We start from the raw sequence: 18,220 nt of genomic DNA, 5'->3' as shown, positions 1-18,220 counted from the left end.
AGAAAAGTGTTTTTTATTGTTGTGTTTTGATGTATTTGATGTAAGCCCAGTGGATATTTAAAGCTTACAGAAGGCTGCATTTAACTGCTGCTTTGTCATTCCTGCAGTATTTCTGCAGCTGTTTTGGTCACTGCTATTATTTGTAATATATTATATTATTTGTAATCAGCACAAATTATCTGTCCCAATATGATAAAATCCACCATATCCCTGATTGTTTTTTACAACTCGAGTACTGGTGATGGCTGTGACTGAACTCTGTCTGTGAGCCCTACTGTAGTTGGGTTCATAAGCTCAGACAGCCAGGCTGGGGCAGACTGTGAGGTGTCTCTCAGAAAGCCGGCTCCTGTACTTGGATTTGGTGATTTTCATCTGTGAAAATGCCATTTCACAGAGGTAAGTGGATCCAGAGTAGGCACTCCCTTTTAGTGCACATGCGCTGAGGAGAGGGAACTTCTCTCTGCTGACAACTTCCCAAAAGTCACTGTCCCTTGACTATGGCTTTCAGCTCTATGTCATGTTGCAGTTCAACCATCTCCATGTCCACTTCCCCTGGCAAAGATAATACTTTCTGAAATTTGGCTGCAAGCTCCTCTGTATCAATATGAATGGGTTTGTAATAAAGGCAAGGCAAGGCGAGTTTATTTGTATAGCACAATTCAAGGTAATTCAAAGTGCTTTACATCAACACTAAAAGCGGCAAGACACAATTAAACAGTAAATAACAAATAAAATTATAAGAAAAGAGGTAAAATAATAAAAAGCACAAGTTGTTAAAAGTAAGGGCAGTAGAGTACAGCAGGTACATCTCATTCTTACAATGGCAAGAATTACGTTTCTATACGGTCAAAACGTACAAAGACCGGGTCAAATACAGTATTACAAAAGTAATCTGTAACAATTCGTATGGTGAATTAAACCAATTTGACAATTCTACGTAACAATCCCTGCATTCAGGGGTTATCCATAACTAGTGTAACTTTGCACGGTTTTCAAAAGTCATAAGTATTTAATTTAAGACTACGCTTAACAAATAAAATGAAATAAAATGATAAGAAAAGAGGTAAAATAATAAAAAGCACAAGTTGTTAAAAAGAAAGGGCAGTAAAGTACAGCAGTACATGAGCTGTGTAGCTGTGAACCCTGTCAGTCATGTAGCTACCTATGAGGGTGGGGGTGCACATGGTGGTAAGACAGCGACCCTGGTCCTGCAGCGCCCCCGTCCTGCAGGTTTTAGATCAGGGTTTCCCCACCCTGGTCCTGCAGCCCCCGTCCTGTTTCCCTGCTTCAACTCACCCTGACAGACGTTTCATTAGCAGACCTTGATGCCATGCTGGTGATTTATTTGACTCCAGTTAATCTCTGATAGCAAACTCTGATCAGAGCCGGTGTTCTGCCAATTTCTGCTGCTTTGCCAAAAAATGCTCCCTAATGGTTTTCCACCTTTGTAGAGCTACAATTTTACTGTGTTTTACTCCCTAAACCACTTCCTTTCCCCCCAAATGGTCCTTGTCTCTTGCCAGGCCGTCATTGTAAATAAGAATGTTCTTAATGACCTGCCTGGTTAAATAAAGGCCAATGACTGAATGAATATCAAATAAATTGATAGAATTGTTGTTTTTTTTTCTCTTTATCGTATAATGTTCTCAAAGTGTAATGCAATTCATGTCATGGGTAGTGTATTTCGAAGGATCAAATACTAAACATCCCATATTATCCATTTGTGCAAGAAATGATGCAAACTTTGAAAATCGACTGTGCGCGTGCGCAGAACCACAAAGTAGCAGTTCTCGGCAGGTAGCAAGAATTGGCAGAATACCGGTCCTGACTCTGATCATAGGACCGGTGTTCTACCAATTCTTGCTCCCTGCCGAGAACTGCTACTTTGTGGTTCTGCGCACGCGCACAGTCGATTTTCAAAGTTTGATTGCCCATCATTTCTTGCACGATGTAAAATTAATAATATGGGATGTTGAGTATTTGATCCTGCGCACGAGCACAGTCGATTTTCAAAGTTTGCAATTTCTTGCACAAATGGATAATATGGGATGTTGAGTATTTGATTCTTCAAAATACACTACACATGACATGAATTGCATTACACTTTGTGAACATTATACGATAAAGAGAAAAAAAACCCAAATTCTATCGCTTTATTTGATATTCATTCAGTCATTCGCCTTTATTTAGCCAGGCAGGTCATTAAGAACATTCTTATTTACAATGACGGCCTGGCAAGAGACAAGGAAGTGGTTTAGGGAGTAAAACACAGTAAAATTGTAGCTCTACAAAGGTAGAAAACCATTAGGTAGCATTTTTTGTCAAAGCAGCAGAACTTGGCAGAACACCGGTTAAACAGGAACCCCGTATCTCCTGTAATGACCCTCCAGTCCTGCTGGCGGCGGTACAGCGTCCGGAACGCCACTGCGCATGCGCGGCTTCTGCTCTGAGAGGCCGCGCATGCGCAGTGTCGTTCCGGACGACGATGGCCGCTGGTTCCAGAGTCGTGTCAGGACCAGAACCCCCGAGATGACGGACTACCAGGAGGAGCAGAGGAACGAGCTGGAGGCCATCGAGTCCATCTACCCGGACTCCTTCACAGGTTAGAGCCCCCGGGGCCGGGGGTTAACCCGCTGTAAACACGCTTTAAACCCGCTGCACACGTGAGTCCAGCTCCACACCCAGCAGAGATCCAGCAGAACCGCAGGATCTACAGACACAACCTCCAGAAAACACGCGGTTTGGGATGTGGAGGCTGCTGGGTCTGCTTCTCTCCCGGTTCTGCTCGGTATTGTAACAGACTGGGTCATGTGTGTTGGTGATGGAGGTGATTTGTCCCTGCGGGGCTACCGTAGAAAAAAGAGCAGCTGAACTCAATAAAGTGGAGAGTTTTTTTAATTGAAAAATTTGGAATTTCGAATTTAATTGAAATCTTTATTTCGAGCATAAAATTATTATAAAAACAAAAAAACAATTACACAAAACATCAGAAAAAGAATACAAATAAACATTCATTAAACAAAATCAAAAAGAAATAAAACTTCATGCCCGAAAAGGAGTAGGAGGAAGTAAAAACTTATGAGGTCCTACCCCTTGTTTCTATTTCAATTTTACTCGGAATACAAAATTAAAAAATATATATATATCACAGCAAGCTTTACTTTAACAAAAAAATATACTTATTAGTACATTATAAAAATATTACAGCACTTCATTACAATATTATACCTGAGCATTATAAATATTATACCTGAGTATTATAAATAAATGATATAAATATCTTTATATACAAACAAGGCATCAAACTTTATCAAAATGCTTCAAGGAACAGGTGCATTTGAGAGAAAACGGAAGGAAAAGAAAATAAATAAAATTAAAGGGAAAATTAAAGCTGCAAGCAGCGATGAACGGGCCCTCGCGCGTGCAATTTTCACCAATAAAGGTCAAGGACTCAAACAAAGTCTGATGACACCACCCACGAGTCTTTATGTCAAACCATTCAAAAGTTATGGCAGAAAATAGGAACTATCACATATCGACCAATCAGAAGAAGGTGTGACCCTAGGACTAGTTTGTTCAAATATGATGCGCGACAATGGCGAACATTCGGTCATCAGAGGGCCGGCTTCCTGTTGGTGTTAGGATATTGATCCAAGAGACTTTTTGGTGTGTCTTGACATGTTGTACATGTGTAGCGAATTTTGTTTTCCTATGTCAATCTGGGGCGACGGGCTCGATTGTATAATTGTATACATTTTCACGGGGGCACTACCCCTTCTGGTACTGTAGGTCTGCTTATCTTCTGGTTCTACTCTCTGGTTCTGATCATTTTATCGTTTGGTAACTGATGGGATGAACAGGAAATCTGTTGGGGGAAACCTTCATACGGCCCGGCTCGGTTATTGTGGTGTTTCACCAGACTGTTCAGAACGCTTGCTGACAGGAACCCACAACCACAACCGCATCAGTTCCGTCCAGGTCTCTTCACGCTGAGTCCTCGTTAGTTCTTAGGGCCATTGACGGTCCCGGTCCTGGTCCTTCATGTCCGTGTGACGTCTCCATCAACCCAACAGGACTTGTTTTTTGCAGAGCAGCTTCCCCAGGACTGTTACTCCCAGGTACGGGGAAGAGCAGCTTCCCCAGGACTTGCTGTTTGAGTCTGCGTTAACCAACTTCTAAGAAACAAACAAAATTACGATTCCACCTATTACAGACGTCGCTGTTAAAGTACATGATCGTCAGCCTCTTTGTGAACATCTGAGGTGCAGATGTTCATAAACCTGGTGGCTGAGGAGAGAATTAAAAGGGGATCTAGACGGCGATAAGGAATGTCATAGCTGCTCACAGCTCAGAGACAAACAAAAGAAAATTCTAAAGCGTCGCCGCTTGAATCTTCTCTCACTCTCATTTTTTAACTTGGTATCAAACACAAGCCACAGACCCAGCAGCACATCTATCATCTCCTCCAGGTTCTACATCTTTAGTGTTGTTGTCTTCTTCGTTTAGACACACAATCAAATACGTCACAGCAGCTTCTCTCCAACCTCCTACTTCTGATCTGGGTGTTTGATTGTTATGGAAAAGAAATTTGGCCGAGTTGAGTTGAGCCGAGTAGGTGCTGGTGGAAAAGCTCCAAACGTGCCAGGTAGGGCTGTTCGATTTTGCCCAAAAATAAAATCTCGATTTTTTTCTCTCTCAAAATCCGATTTTCGATTACGATTATTTTGTGAATTGACAAACGGCAAAGAAATGATTTCAAATATGCTGTTTTTTTTTTGAACATTTGCCCCATTGGGCTTTAAGTGCAAACTTTGCTCTTATTAAACCAAAAAAGAATGAATAAAGTGCAAAACTCTGTAAAATAAGTTGAAAAAAAGTAAAAAAAAAAAAAATATATAAAGTTTTATCTCTGGAAAAAAAAAATCAGCAAATCAGCACTTGCAAACATACAGTAAGTTATATTTCCAATTAAATAAAACAAGACATTTTCTAATTAAACTAAACTGGGTCTTTGCATGCTAAATAATAATGCAACCCATGAAGGAGGTAGAGGTGTGTAATGTCAGTCATTACATTTGCTATTCACATTTGCAAGTTTTTTGCAAGGAACACGAGCCGGTCTACGGCATCTGGCTTGAGGGATGCCCGGTGGCATGTTACAACGCCCCCTCCCACACTAAAGAGCCTCTCCGATGGGGCACTTGTCGCAGGTATTGAGAGGTATTTCCATCAATCATTAATATGGTATCAATCATTAATATGTGTGCAGACAAGGTTTTAAGAAAAAAAAAAAAAAGTGAAAAATCGATTTTACGATTTTCACGTTTTAACATCGTTCTAATTACATAATCGCGATTACGATTTAAAATCGATTAATCGAACAGCCCTAGTGCCAGGGGCCTCATTTATAAAGCTTGCTTGCGCACAAAACAGGTCTTGAAAGATGCGCAAGCCACCTTCTACGCAAAGGTTGGGATTTAAAAAGAAAAAACTAACTGAAAAATGTGCGTATCCCTACGCCAGGGGTGCTCACACTTTTTCAGCATGAGAGCTACTTATAAAATGATCAAGTCAAAATGATCTACCACCTACTACAAAAAATGCAAAACATATATTTATTTATAAATATATTGAGGATTATTTATATCGCATGAGCCAATATTGCACAACACAACACAATTAACTATGTTCACTCAAAAAACTAAGGATCTTACCAAGAAATGTTCTTATTTCTAACCTAAAAATGCCATTTCACCTGATAACACACATCACTTAAAAGGTTAGGTGTTTTTCCCACGTGTTTCAATTGAACTTTCATTTGTGTCAAGCAAATTTAAAGTTCTAGTTAAGTTTTAAGTTAGAGTTTTGGCAGTGTTCAAAATAAAATGATGAGCCCTGCTGTGTTGGAGCACATTAGACACCAGTGCTGCTTGTTTTATCCATGAATGACTACGGACCTAAAATTGAAAACTACCCAGTTAGCTTTATTACGTTTTTATTTTTCTGACATTTTCTGCCTTTTCTTTTAGTTAAAACTGTAGCTGGAACAGAGGTTTATATACCGGGTAAAGGCTGATTTATGGTTCCGCGTTACAACAACGCATAATGGTGTGCGTCGCTGCGTACCCTACGCCGTAGGCTACGGCGTAGTCGTGGAGAGCCTGCACGGCAGGAACGGACCAGAAGAATATAGCGTGGATTAAAAATAAAAGTTAAGCACTGAACTACATGTGTCTCCCGTCTGGGCCATTGCAGACTGCCTGAGCATGATGTTACAAAACAAACATATCCGCGCCTCTTTCTTCCCCCTTTAACGTGCGCAGCGCATGGATGTACGGCGCAGCGTCAGCGCGTTGTGTCGCATTAAACGTAGTCCGGGCGTAATACGAGGCTTTGAGCTGGTGGAATTAAACGGAAAAAAAAAAGAAGTTAAACGATTCCTCGAGGCAGAGAAAATTCCTCTATCATTTTTTGTAATCGAATTACTCGAGGAATCGTTTCAACCCTAGAAAAAACCAAAGGCTGAAAACTGGCCGTAACTCGGCTTGCTAGTTGGTTAGCACTTAGCGCAGTTGTTTGCTCATGCGCAGCGACCTATGACCTCAGACAAAATTCAGATGTCATCTGATTGGCTGCCCTGTATATCAATCAAAAGACGGGATGGATGATAGGTTGACGTCAATTTTTTTAATGTCACGCGATCTACCAATAATACCTTTGCGATCGACTGGTAGATCGCGATCGACGTATTGAGCACCCCTGCCCTACGCCAACCCTGACCCTCCCGTAGGAACAGTCTTAAGATATGGGGAACTGGCGACGCAGACGGTGAGGTGGTGAAATGAAGCCAGATTCATGTCATACTCTTAATGTCATCACATATCAGACTTATAATATAATAGCACTGATCGTGTCCCTCTGTGTTTGACGCTCAGTGTCAGTCAGGACTCTGGTGCTGCTGCAGCCGCGGTGCAGGACACGCCGGGCCGGGAACCTCCTCGTCACCCACCGGCCGTTCCCAACCGTAGAGTGACTGAGGACAGAACAAATGAGTGCCGGGCGACTCTACGGAGCCCCTAAAGGGACTCAGATTTTTTTTAATATATAATAAGTTTTACACGCAAGTGAAACCTTTACGCGCGTGCGTGAGCCTAAATCATGGTTCCGCGTTAAAACGACCTACGCCGTAGGCTCTGCGTTGGTGTAACGCGGAACCATAAATCAGCCTTAAAGGTTTCACTCGCGCACGTAAAACTCATTATATATAAAAAAACCGCTTGGCCTCCACCTTCAAATCACACCACTTCAATTTATACTTTTGCTGTGACCACCAAATAATGTGGTTTTCCTGCCTCCACCTCATCCACAACATCTCCATCTCAGTCTCCGTGAAATTTAGTGGCACGGTGGCTCGACACGTCTCATTCATCCTGACGCAACAGAAACAGGCTGCAGGAAGCTGCTGCGCATGATCGATCAGCAGGCTCATTTATATGGAAGTACTACTTTGCATTGCCCATTTATGGTATGTAGAGGGCGGGATTTGAGGCGAATTCACCTGCACAACCTTCCAGCTGGACTGTGATTTATAAAGCGAACATTGTGTGCAAGTGTGCGTGCACACAGTTTTATAAAAATGTTTGCGCCTGCCATTTCCAGCTTTTGGGTTTACGTGCACTTTTAGTATGAATCCTACACACTCTTTTATAAATGAGGCCCCAGGTCTGTGCACCTGAATGTTGTCATTCATGACGTTCTCCTCTGTGTTCCTGCAGTTCTGTCAGAGGAGCCCACAAGCTTCACCATCACTGTGACATCAGATGCAGGGGAGGACGGGGAGAGTGAGTACACACACACACACACACACACACACACACACACACACCTTCTCTATCTCCCAGCTCCATGGTAAACGCACATTAGACACAGTTTGTTCCTCCCATCTGATCCAGCAGCAGGTGCTCTGCTGCCTGACGTATACATGTAGCTGCGGCGTAGCCCGGCGTGCACCGCTCTCCAAATGTAACTGCGTCACGTCAAGAAATGTGATAGTGTGGTATTTGTTCTTTCAATTTCTCGTTATTCTTTCTTCTTTGTTGTTTTCAAGTTGGGTAGAACGATGGTATGCTGCAAACTATATATAAAAGACTGATGAACATTTATCAGTGCCAAGTCGCGTACAACATCCTTTATATGTTCCGATGTTATGTCTGAGCTACAAACAGGAAGTGAACGAGGAAATGGCACTGCAAGCTACAGAAAAGAGCCTCCACTGCCCCCTAGCAGCTGCTGGTGGGATTACAGAGTGATGCAGAAGTAGAATCACGAGCAATGACGTAGGCTCTGTGCGTAGCTGCTACGCAGAACTAAGAACCTGGCTTTAAGCTTCTGACCTGTCTGTTGATTGATGTGAGGATGGAAGACAACAAGAGGGACTGCCATAGGTGAGGGTGGGAGTGTAGAGGGAACAATAAATTGAGAGATTTGCCTTTCGGCGGTCCGCTACTACAACAGGTCTGACTTACTGCCGATAATGCAAACCCAGCTCCTGCTCTGGTCGTACTGGGACCGAACAGCACTTAGCAGAGGGCCCCGGATCCCATACTGGAAAAGCACCCCCCACAGATTACCAGGAGGGACGCAGTTGAATGCCTTCTCCAGATCCACAAAGCACATGTGGCATGGTTGAGCAAACTCCCCAAAACTCTCAAGCACTCTTTGGGGGGTATAGAGCTGGTCCAGTGTCCCCCTTTGTAAACAGAGGGACCACCACTCTGCCACTCCAGCGGTACTGTCCCCTTCCTCCATGCAATGTCGCAGAGGCGTGTCAACCAAGACAGCCCTACGACATCCAGAGACTTGAGGTACTCAGGGTGAATCTCATCCACCCCCGGTGCCACTGAGGAGCTTACGAACCGCCTCAGTGACCTCGGCTTGGGTGATGGATGAGCACGTCCCCGAGTCCCCACTCTCTGCTTCCTCAGTGGAAGGCATGTCAGTCGGGTTGAGGAGATCCTCCAAGTATTGCCGCCATGACAGGTGTGTCCACAAGTTTGAGCCGCTGCATGGATATTGGAGGCATAGATCATGGTAGAGCCCTGACTGTTCCTGCCCACTCCCACTGAATTTCTGTCCATTATTCCATGCATCAATAACCCTTTTAAAACCCCAATATTGGCAATAACCCGAATTTTCACGGCCATGTCCGTGTGTAAATGTCGACCAATAAACCCTTTGAATAACCCGAATTTGCTCATATTCGGGTTTTTAAAAATCCCAATACGACCCCTGGGTTCCTCCTTTTAAAACCTGAATATTGGGTCATGTAAACACCAAACGGAATATCCCCATCAAACGGAACATGAATTTGTTTTCTGCACATGCTCTGTTCACAAGGAATCCTGGTCTTTTGAGTCCAGGAAGTTCTTATAAACACGGGAAACCAAGACCAGGAGGAGACTAATCACTTCATAAATGTAATGAAGGATATGAACATTTCTGCATTTGTAGACGGTAGAAAGTACCGGGATAGAAGATTTACAAGAAGGTGAGAGAAAAGTTGCGTGAAGCAGCATTTGTTTTGAATTTGGATACAGGAAGAAGAAGCAGAAATGACGGGAATTGCGTCATCACGTTCTCCGTGCGTCGCTGGTTTAATCCAGATATCCCCAATGATTAATTACCATGTAAACGGAATATTCTGAATGTTTCAGTAACCGGAATATTAGCAATAACCCAAATTTTGACTGCATGTAAACGTCGTCAATGCCCCCACCCTCGCTCGGAGTCTGGGAGAAGTTGTCCCGCAGGTCCCACTGTGGGCTGAGCCTGGCCGGGTCCCGTGGCCAAAGACCCGGCCACGAGGCGGAGAGAAACACACCATCACTGCAGCTGTTCCTGATCTGATCTGTTGTTGTTCACTCCTCTTTCCTGTCAACCTCCAATCACATGTACCTTCCTGTTTTCCAGTCGTGGAAGCCCTGTTAAAGTTCACGTATGTGGAGAAGTACCCCGACGAGTCCCCCCTGTGGGAGATCCAGTCCCAGGAGAACCTGGAGGAGCAGGACATGGAGGAGGTCCTGGTCCTGCTGCAGCAGCAGGTCTGTGGAAACGTCGCCTGTTGTAACACAATGTGCTTTCATCTGTTTTCTTCAGGTTTTAGGGCCAGTCCCAATCCCCCCCTAGCCCTACTTTTCAGCCCTATCCCTAAATTCTGCGCGTTCCCGTGAGGGTAGTGGTGTCACAATTCCTCTTTGCATGTAGGGCTAGTGGACATAACGAGGGCTAGTGTGTATCAATCTAACCCTTCACAGTGAGGGATTTCAGATGCTGATTCGCCGACCGAGGGCTAGAGAAAATTTCCCAGAATGCTTTACGTCATCATTTGCAGACTGAATCAAACAAAAAAACATGGCGGACATTTCTTATTTTTTGGTGAATAAAATCAGTATTTTGAGTTAGTTTCTGCATAAAAATGTGTTTTGATTACATTTCTAGCGAGAAATATATATTTTACTTTCATAATAGTCACTCAGTGAATGTACATAATCACTCGCTTGCTCGTTGTTGCGTTGTATCTTCAGATCTCGCCAGAATAAAGGCTGATTTATGGTTCCGCGTTACACCATCGCAGAGCCTACGGCGTAGGTTACGCGGCGCCGTAGGCTCTGCGTTGATTTAACGCGGAACCATAAATCAGTTTCCGAGCCGGCGACTCTTCTCATCTCCGAAAACATCAGATCAAATTTCTTAACAGGCGTTATTTGGATAAACTGAGCCCAGGTTGGGGATTTTAACGTTACTTTTACGCCTGAAAAAATATTAAAACTTAATAAAGTGGCATATTAACAGCGCTACAGCTGAAATTAAAACAGCTTTTAGCTCTGTCTTCCTGATATGGTGTGACGTATGTGCAAACGTAACTACGCAGTCGCTTACGTACCCGAACGTAAACCACACAGTGACGGAGCAAGTGGTGTCCCAATCCCTAGGGAACATTACAAGGACCTAGTGGTAGTGGGTGAGGGCTAGTGGTAGAAAGTAGGGGGGGGGTTGGGATAGACCCTTAGACTTGTGCACAAGTCTGACCTCTGCTCAGATCTTTGTCCCGGGGGGGGGTCGGTCACACTAACTCCTGCCCATAGTTAAGAGCCGCAGATCAAACTGTCAGTCATGTTTCTGGGCAGCAGGAGGAAACCAGAGAACCCAGAAGAACGTGTCATCTTTCTATCTGGACTCAGTTGGACCCTGATGGGATTCTAACTGCTTTGTGTGACCGGGGTTGTGGTTGGACTGAAGTCTGCAGGGGCCTTGCTGGGTTTCTGTGTAAAACCGAACTGATGTGTTGACTCCTGCAGGCGGAGGAGAACCTGGGGATGGTGATGATCTTCACGCTGGTGACGGCCGTGCAGGAGAAGCTCAACGAGATCGTAGATGTGATGAAGACCAGGCGGGAGGAGGAGGCGCGACGCAAAGAGAAGGAGATTGAGGAGGCAGAGAAGGTAACGCCGGCCCCTCTGCTGCGTTCACTCTCACTGACTGGAATGCAGCAGCGGTGCAGCCCTGCATTCTAGTCCAGGGGTCGGCAACCCGCCGCTCTTTAGCGCCGCCCTAGTGGCTCCTGGAGCTTTTTCAAAAATGTTTGTCCCTTTTTTCTTTTTTTTTCTTTTTTTTCTTCTTTTTTTACTTTTTTTTGGAACTTAATTTTTATTTGGTTTTCAACAACAATACACCACATATATTTTCTTCTTTCCTTTACCCTTTTTCAGCTGCATACAACATTTGTACACATTAAGCTTAAGTATTAAGCAAATAAAACAAGAGAAAACAACAACATAATTATTCACTCCAAAATATACGTATATAATAACAAACCCATAAATTAAAAAAAATAAATAAATAGTAAAGTCAATAATAATAATTGTCCACTCCAAGGTACAACTGTGTGTATAGAAAAGCAGGCAATTTTTTCCTTTTTTCTGTTTTTTTTCTTCCTTTTTTCTTTTTTAATCTCGACATTTCAACATTAATCTCGACATTTCGACTTTTCTCGTCATTTCGACTTTTTTCGCGAAATTTCGACTTTTCTCGACATTTTGGCTTTTTTTCGAGATTGTACTTCAACATTAATCTCGACATTTCAACTTTTTTCTCGACGTTTCGTCTTTTTTCTCGAAATTTCGACTTTTCTCGACATTTTGGCTTTTTTCTAGACATTTCGACTTTTTTTCGAGATTGTACTTCAACATTAATCTCGACATTTCAACTTTTTTCTCAACATTTCAACTTTTTTCTCGACATTTCGCCATTTGTCTTCATTCTAAGGCTGATACAAGACTTTTCATTTTTTGCGGCTCCAGACATATGGCTCTTTCAACATTGTGGGTTGCCGCCCCCTGTTCCAGTCCCATTCCCCTGGTGTTGTGGGTCCTGTGGGGCGTTTAGGGGACAGCAGGTTTGTGTGTGTGTGGGGGTCAGTAACACGGAGGTGGTGTGTATTACAGGTGGCGTTCCAGGGGACGGTGGTCACCATCGAGAACTTCCTGGCATGGAAAGCCACATTTGTGTCGGAGATGGCAGAAGCCCGGAGGAAAAAGCAGAAAGAGGAGGTGGAGGCTGGAAAAGGCAAACTGACGGGTAAACGGCTGCAAACACACCAGGGGGTTGTTCACCCGGGGGGGTTGTTCACCCGGGGGGGTTGTTCACCCGGGGGGGTTGTTCACCCGGGGGGGTTGTTCACCGGGGAGACGCAGCGGCGGGAGAAGCTTTCATCTGTTCATTCCTTCTAACCTGTTAATGATAGTTTTATTTAGGGCTGGGCGATATGGCCTTTTATTAATATCTCGATATTTTTAGGCCATGTCACGATACACGATATATATCTCGATATTTTGCCTTAGCCTTGAATTAACACTTCGATGCCTACAATCACACCAGTATGATAATTCTATATGTCTACATTAAAACATTCTTGTTCATACTGCATTAATATATGCTCATTTTAAACTTTCATGCAAAAAGGGGGAATAAGCCAAATTTACCAAAACTGTATTTATTAAACAGTTACTAAGCAGTGAGTGGCACAAACATAAAAAGTGTAATTTCAAAATAGAAAGTGCACGTTGCATCTTTCTGACTCCCCGTCTGAAGAACATCTGCTAAGAACATGTTCTGGTCCTGGTTTTACCAGGATGAGCAGGTTTTACCTGGTTTTACCTGGTTTTACCAGGATGAGCTGGTTTTACCTGGTTTTACCAGGTTTTACCTGGTTTTACCAGGATAAGCTGCTCTGAGCAGCAGGGGCCCCTTAGAGCACCTTTTCTATTAAATTGTAGGTGCAGGGACTGCAATGTTTCATCCTCTCCTCCTTTACTTTGCATCACTTTCACTTATTGTTATAAATATGACGTCATATAGTCTTGTTTGACTTTGTTTCAATGATAGTGATTGATTTCATTTGGCCACATTTAAGCAACACTAGGTGACGTTTCTCAGCTCTGGAAGAAAAAGCCTGAATTATGGTTCCGCGTTAAATCGACGCAGAACCTACGGCGTAGGGTACGCTGCGATGCGCACTTACGCCGTAGGCACTGCGTTGGTGTAACGCGGGACCATAAATCAGCCTAAAGGCTCGGCTGCGCGTGTAGCGCTAAGCGGCTCCTCGGCTCGGAGAGAGCCGTTCGCGTCGTGCGAGGAGAAAACATCCCCTCCCGTCTTTACTAAGCCGGTTAGCTTTGAAAAGAGTCCGCCGCGCGTAGCAACCGCGCAGATGAGCTCACGGCGCAAACAGGCCGAGTTTGGGAAAGTTAACGTTAAGTTCAATTCAATTCAATTCAATTTTATTTATATAGCGTCTAATACAACAGAGTTGTCTCTAGACGCTTTACAGAGACCCCTACCCAGAACATGAACCCCCGAGCAGTTATTACATAAACAATGGCAGGTAAAAACTCCCCTAGTGGGAGAAAAACCTTAAGCCAAACAGTGGCAAGAAAAACTCCCCTTTAGGAGGAAAGAAACCTTGAGCAGGACCAGGCTCATCAGGGGGGACCCTCCTGCCGAGGGCCAGACTGGTGGGTCAGGGACGGCAACAGTAAGTTAAAGTTAAAGCGGGGAAGTGAGCGGCGGACCGTCACCGGACCGCAGCGCTGACACCAGCAGCTGGTCGGGGCCAATGATAATGCACACACGACAGCACGTGACTGACGTGTGTAACAGGGAGGGTGCGCTTGTTTTATGTCTCAGAGAAGGAGAGACGAGACAAGAGAGTGAGAAAAGCCTGTAATTTAATGCCCGGCTAAAAGCAAAATGCGTGAAAATTTATACTCGAATATGCACGATAGTGTCATTTTGTACTTCGCACAGAGTAGAAGCCGAGATACATCGGCTATCCTCGATATATCGCCCAGCCCTATTTTTATTGGTAATCGCATACAGTAATCCCTGGTTATAACGCGGTTCACCTTTCACGTCTCACTGCTTCACGGATTTACATTGTGCATCGTGTTCTGCATTCTGATTGGCTAAACAGTCTCCTCACTTCTTCACTTCCTGTGTCAATAACGTTGGTTGCTTAGCAACAAGCTGAGAACGGCCAATGAGCTTCAGCAGCAGCTCAGGAACGGGACCTTTGATGAATCGTTCATTACAGTCTCAGATATAATCCATGTCGGTTTAGAAGAATCTTTTTAACCAGAAGAAAAAAAGAGCGACAACAACGACCCATAACTATTTTCTTCTCTGGAAAAAACACTCCTGCACCGCGGCTTTAGGAGAAAAAGACACTACAGAGTCAGGATGCAGCAGCATCAGAAAAGCAGGGAAATACGCACCAGTCACAATCTGTCTTACTCTACTTATTGTAGTTTTTTCATAATCATTTTTCATTTTCTCCCATTCAAATCCAATAACTCTGGTCGTGTTGGCTGATCTCTGCAATTTGAAGCCTTGTAAAATAATTGTAAAAAAAAAAAGAAAAGGTTGATACTTCGTGGATTTCACTTATCACGGGTTCTTTTTGGAACGAAACCCCAGCTAAAAACTAGGGATTACTGTAATATCATATTTGGACTTCAACATTTAATACTTCTATTTTTTTCCTCTTTAAAAGGAACATTTTTTATCACGATATATTTTATTTCTTTTCCCCCCACAGCGGGAATTGAACCCAGGACCTTGTAGCTGTGAGCCGGCTGCACCACCGTGCCCCCAACATTTAATACTTTGTTGATAAATATTTTAGATTTAATTAAGTAAATCACCACCTGTAAACATATTTGTTTACACTGATTTGATAACAATCAATGAGTTTACATGGGAAGTTTAATTCTTCTTTAATTCAGAATTAAAATTAAATCCGATTTAAAATGAGTAAAAATGACCATGTAAAGACCTAATTCTGAATGAAAATGGCCATTCTGAATTTAAATTAATTCTGAAGTAAGTGGCTGGTTTATTCTGATTTAAAATCTGAATAGAATAATTCAGTGATCATGTATAAATTTATTCCTCTTTAAATTAATTCTGGTCTTTCTTTCTGCTCGTTCCCTCGCCCGTCTGTCTCCATGATCTTATATTCCTGCTGGGCTGGTTTTCCAAACAAAGTTTCAAGATGCAGCAGCAGTAAACGCTGGTCAAGAGCAGAGATCATCTATCTAATAAATAGAAATCATTAAAAGAACAGATGGAAACAGGAAACATCAAAATTGTGAGCTTTTCAAAGTTGTTTTTCTTCCGGTAGTTTAACTTCCGGTCCCCCCCCCTATCCAATCAGAACCTTCCCAACCCCCAGACCTTAAGACGAAACGTGTTTTCCATGTAAACCTCAATTCAGAATTACTATTTCCATGTAAACTTGAAGGAAAATACTTTAATTCTGAATGATTCAATTCGGAATAATTTATTCTGAATTAAAAAACATCATGTAACCGTGGCCATTGTCTGAACATAACACAACTAGGGGAAGATAATACGCTATCACACACACACACACACACACACACACACACACACACACACACACACACACACACACACACACACACACACACACACCAGAGCTCTCTCAGCAGAAATGATGAGCATGTTTTTATCTGCAGGGAAGCAGCTGTTCGAGACGGACCACAACCTGGACACGTCAGACATCCAGTTCCTGGAGGACGGTAAGCACGGGACGGCTGAGGGAAAACGCTGGACATTATCTGGCCCTTTAGGAAATAATCATTCTTAGGCCACGTTTCCACATAGCCGGGTATTTACAAAAACGGATATTTCCCCCTCTACGTTTGAAAAATCCCATCATTTCCAGGAACCTGCATAAATATCTGTTAAGGTTCTATGAGCAGCCAAACCTACAGGGGGCAGTGTAACGAGAAGATAAAGTCATGCTAGCCAATCAGAATCCTGGAAAAAAACATCAACAAATGACACGAGTAACTTCCAGTTACTTCCAAGATGAACCAGAGTCTTTGGTTTGGAGTGACAGAGAAGTGGAGTTACTTTTAAGTGTGACTTTAGAATATAAAACAGGTAAAATACAAGAAAATATTGACAGTTACAAACAAATTGTAAACACAGGTCGCAAACATGATGCTGGTGACGTTTCTGTCTCATAATGTGACGTTCTGAAGCCTAAATGTCCCTTTCTCTCCGTTTACAAGCAAACGTGAAGACGGAGTTTTTGCAAATCTCCACTTTGGCCGGAGTTTTCAGAAATGATGGTTTTTGGTGACTTTGAGCTTCGTTTTCGTGTAAACGAACGGCCAAAACACATGAAAACACCAACGTTTTTGCTACGTGGAAACGGGGCCTTAGAAACATACAGGACTGTCTCAGAAAATTAGAATATTGTGATAAAGTTCTTTATTTTCTGTAATGCAATTTAAAAAAAAAAAAAAAAAAAAAAAAAAAAAAAAAAAAATGTCATACATTCTGGATTCATTACAAATCAACTGAAATATTGGAAGCCTTTTATTATTTTAATATTGCTGATTATGGCTTACAGTTTAAGATTAAGATTCCCAGAATATTCTAATTTTTTGAGATAGGATATTTGAGTTTTCTTAAGCTGTAAGCCATGATCAGCAATATTAAAATAATAAAAGGCTTGCAATATTTCAGTTGATTTGTAATGAATCCAGAATGGATGACATTTTTCAATTACAGAAAATAAAGGACTTTATCACAATTTTCTAATTTTCTGAGACAGTCCTGTAGTCCTTTTCTCTGGAGGATGCAGCATGAATGTTGACTTTTATCTTTATTGTAAATGCCTAAACCATTGGGTGGAGTGATGACGTGTGCTCGCGTTGGTGTGTTTGTCGTGCAGCTGGAAACAACGTGGAGGTGGATGAGTCTCTGTTCCAGGACATCGAGGACTTGGACCTGGACGAGGACGACCCCGACTTTGACCCGCTGGACATGGGCAGCGACGAAGACTGAACCCTTTCAGACTTTTCAAACTCCCAGCAGAACGCGGCGTTCTGACTGCAAACATGTTTTAAGGACTCGTTTAAATTCTGTTGCAGCTTCCAGTGTTCACTCCCATCACACCAATTAAAGATTCCAGAAAACCGCTTTCACTCCGTTTGTCCATCAGGGGTCAGCAAAACATCACATGTATCCTCACCAACCGTCCTGGTCTCCTCCTGGTCTGCTGTCTCCTAATCCTGACCTCTGACCCCAGCAGGACATGAGGAGGAAGCTGCACACCGTCACCACTGCTAACTGAGTACAGTTTGCAGGAGGATACTCAGGCTTTTCCTGGTTCTTTTCTTTTTGTGTGGAGAGATCGCTTCCAATTGTGGTTTGATCCTGATCCACGGCAGACGTGTCCTCTGGCCGTGTTTACACAGTTCTAGATCAGGGGTCGGCAACCCGCGGCTCTAGAGCCGCATGCAGCTCTTTAGCCCCGCCCTAGTGGCTCCTGGAGCTTTTTCAAAAATGTTTGACCTTTTTTTCTTTTTTTTTTCCCTTTTTTTCAGTTTTTTTCTTCCTTTTTCCTTTCCTTTTTTAATCTCGACATCTCGACTTTTTTCTCGACATTTCGACTTTTTTCTCGAGATTGTACTTCAACATTAATGTCGACATTTCAAATTTTTCTCGACCTTTCACCATTTGCCTTCATTCTAAGGCGTATACAAGAATTTTCATTTTTTTGCGGCTTTTTTTTTTCTCTTCCTTTTTTTCTTCTTTTATTCCTTTTTTCTCGTTTTTCTTTTTT

The 18,220-nt window shown here is 42.9% G+C and overlaps 1 protein-coding gene across 1 annotated transcript; it reads left to right on the top strand.

Annotated features, from left to right (window-relative positions):
* The first annotated feature begins 2,451 nt into the window (after window positions 1–2,451).
* LOC133440815 (RWD domain-containing protein 1-like) lies at window positions 2,452–17,572 on the top strand. The gene is made up of 7 exons (XM_061718138.1): window positions 2,452–2,602; window positions 7,776–7,841; window positions 9,970–10,100; window positions 11,358–11,501; window positions 12,504–12,636; window positions 16,098–16,160; window positions 17,327–17,572. The coding sequence occupies exons 1-7, from the start codon at window positions 2,461–2,463 to the stop codon at window positions 17,437–17,439; spliced, it is 792 nt and encodes a 263-aa protein (XP_061574122.1). The 5' UTR covers window positions 2,452–2,460; the 3' UTR covers window positions 17,440–17,572.
* The last annotated feature ends 648 nt before the right edge of the window (window positions 17,573–18,220 follow it).

The sequence above is a fragment of the Cololabis saira genome, chromosome 3, assembly GCF_033807715.1.
Source record: "Cololabis saira isolate AMF1-May2022 chromosome 3, fColSai1.1, whole genome shotgun sequence".
NCBI classification, from domain to species: domain Eukaryota; kingdom Metazoa; phylum Chordata; class Actinopteri; order Beloniformes; family Belonidae; genus Cololabis; species Cololabis saira.
The sequence above is the reverse complement of the archived record's forward strand: the minus strand, read 5'-3'. Positions and strand labels throughout refer to the sequence as shown.

What these genes read in the sequence shown, in the direction of transcription:
- LOC133440815 (XM_061718138.1), top strand. Translation starts at nt 2,461, where the DNA reads ATGCGCAGTGTCGTTCCGGACGACGATGGCCGCTGGTTCCAGAGTCGT. An exon ending in TGGAAAAGGCAAACTGACGG is followed by an intron (nt 12,637 to 16,097) that starts GTAAACGGCTGC and finishes TTTTATCTGCAG; the next exon opens with GGAAGCAGCTGTTCGAGACG. An exon ending in CATCCAGTTCCTGGAGGACG is followed by an intron (nt 16,161 to 17,326) that starts GTAAGCACGGGA and finishes TTTGTCGTGCAG; the next exon opens with CTGGAAACAACGTGGAGGTG.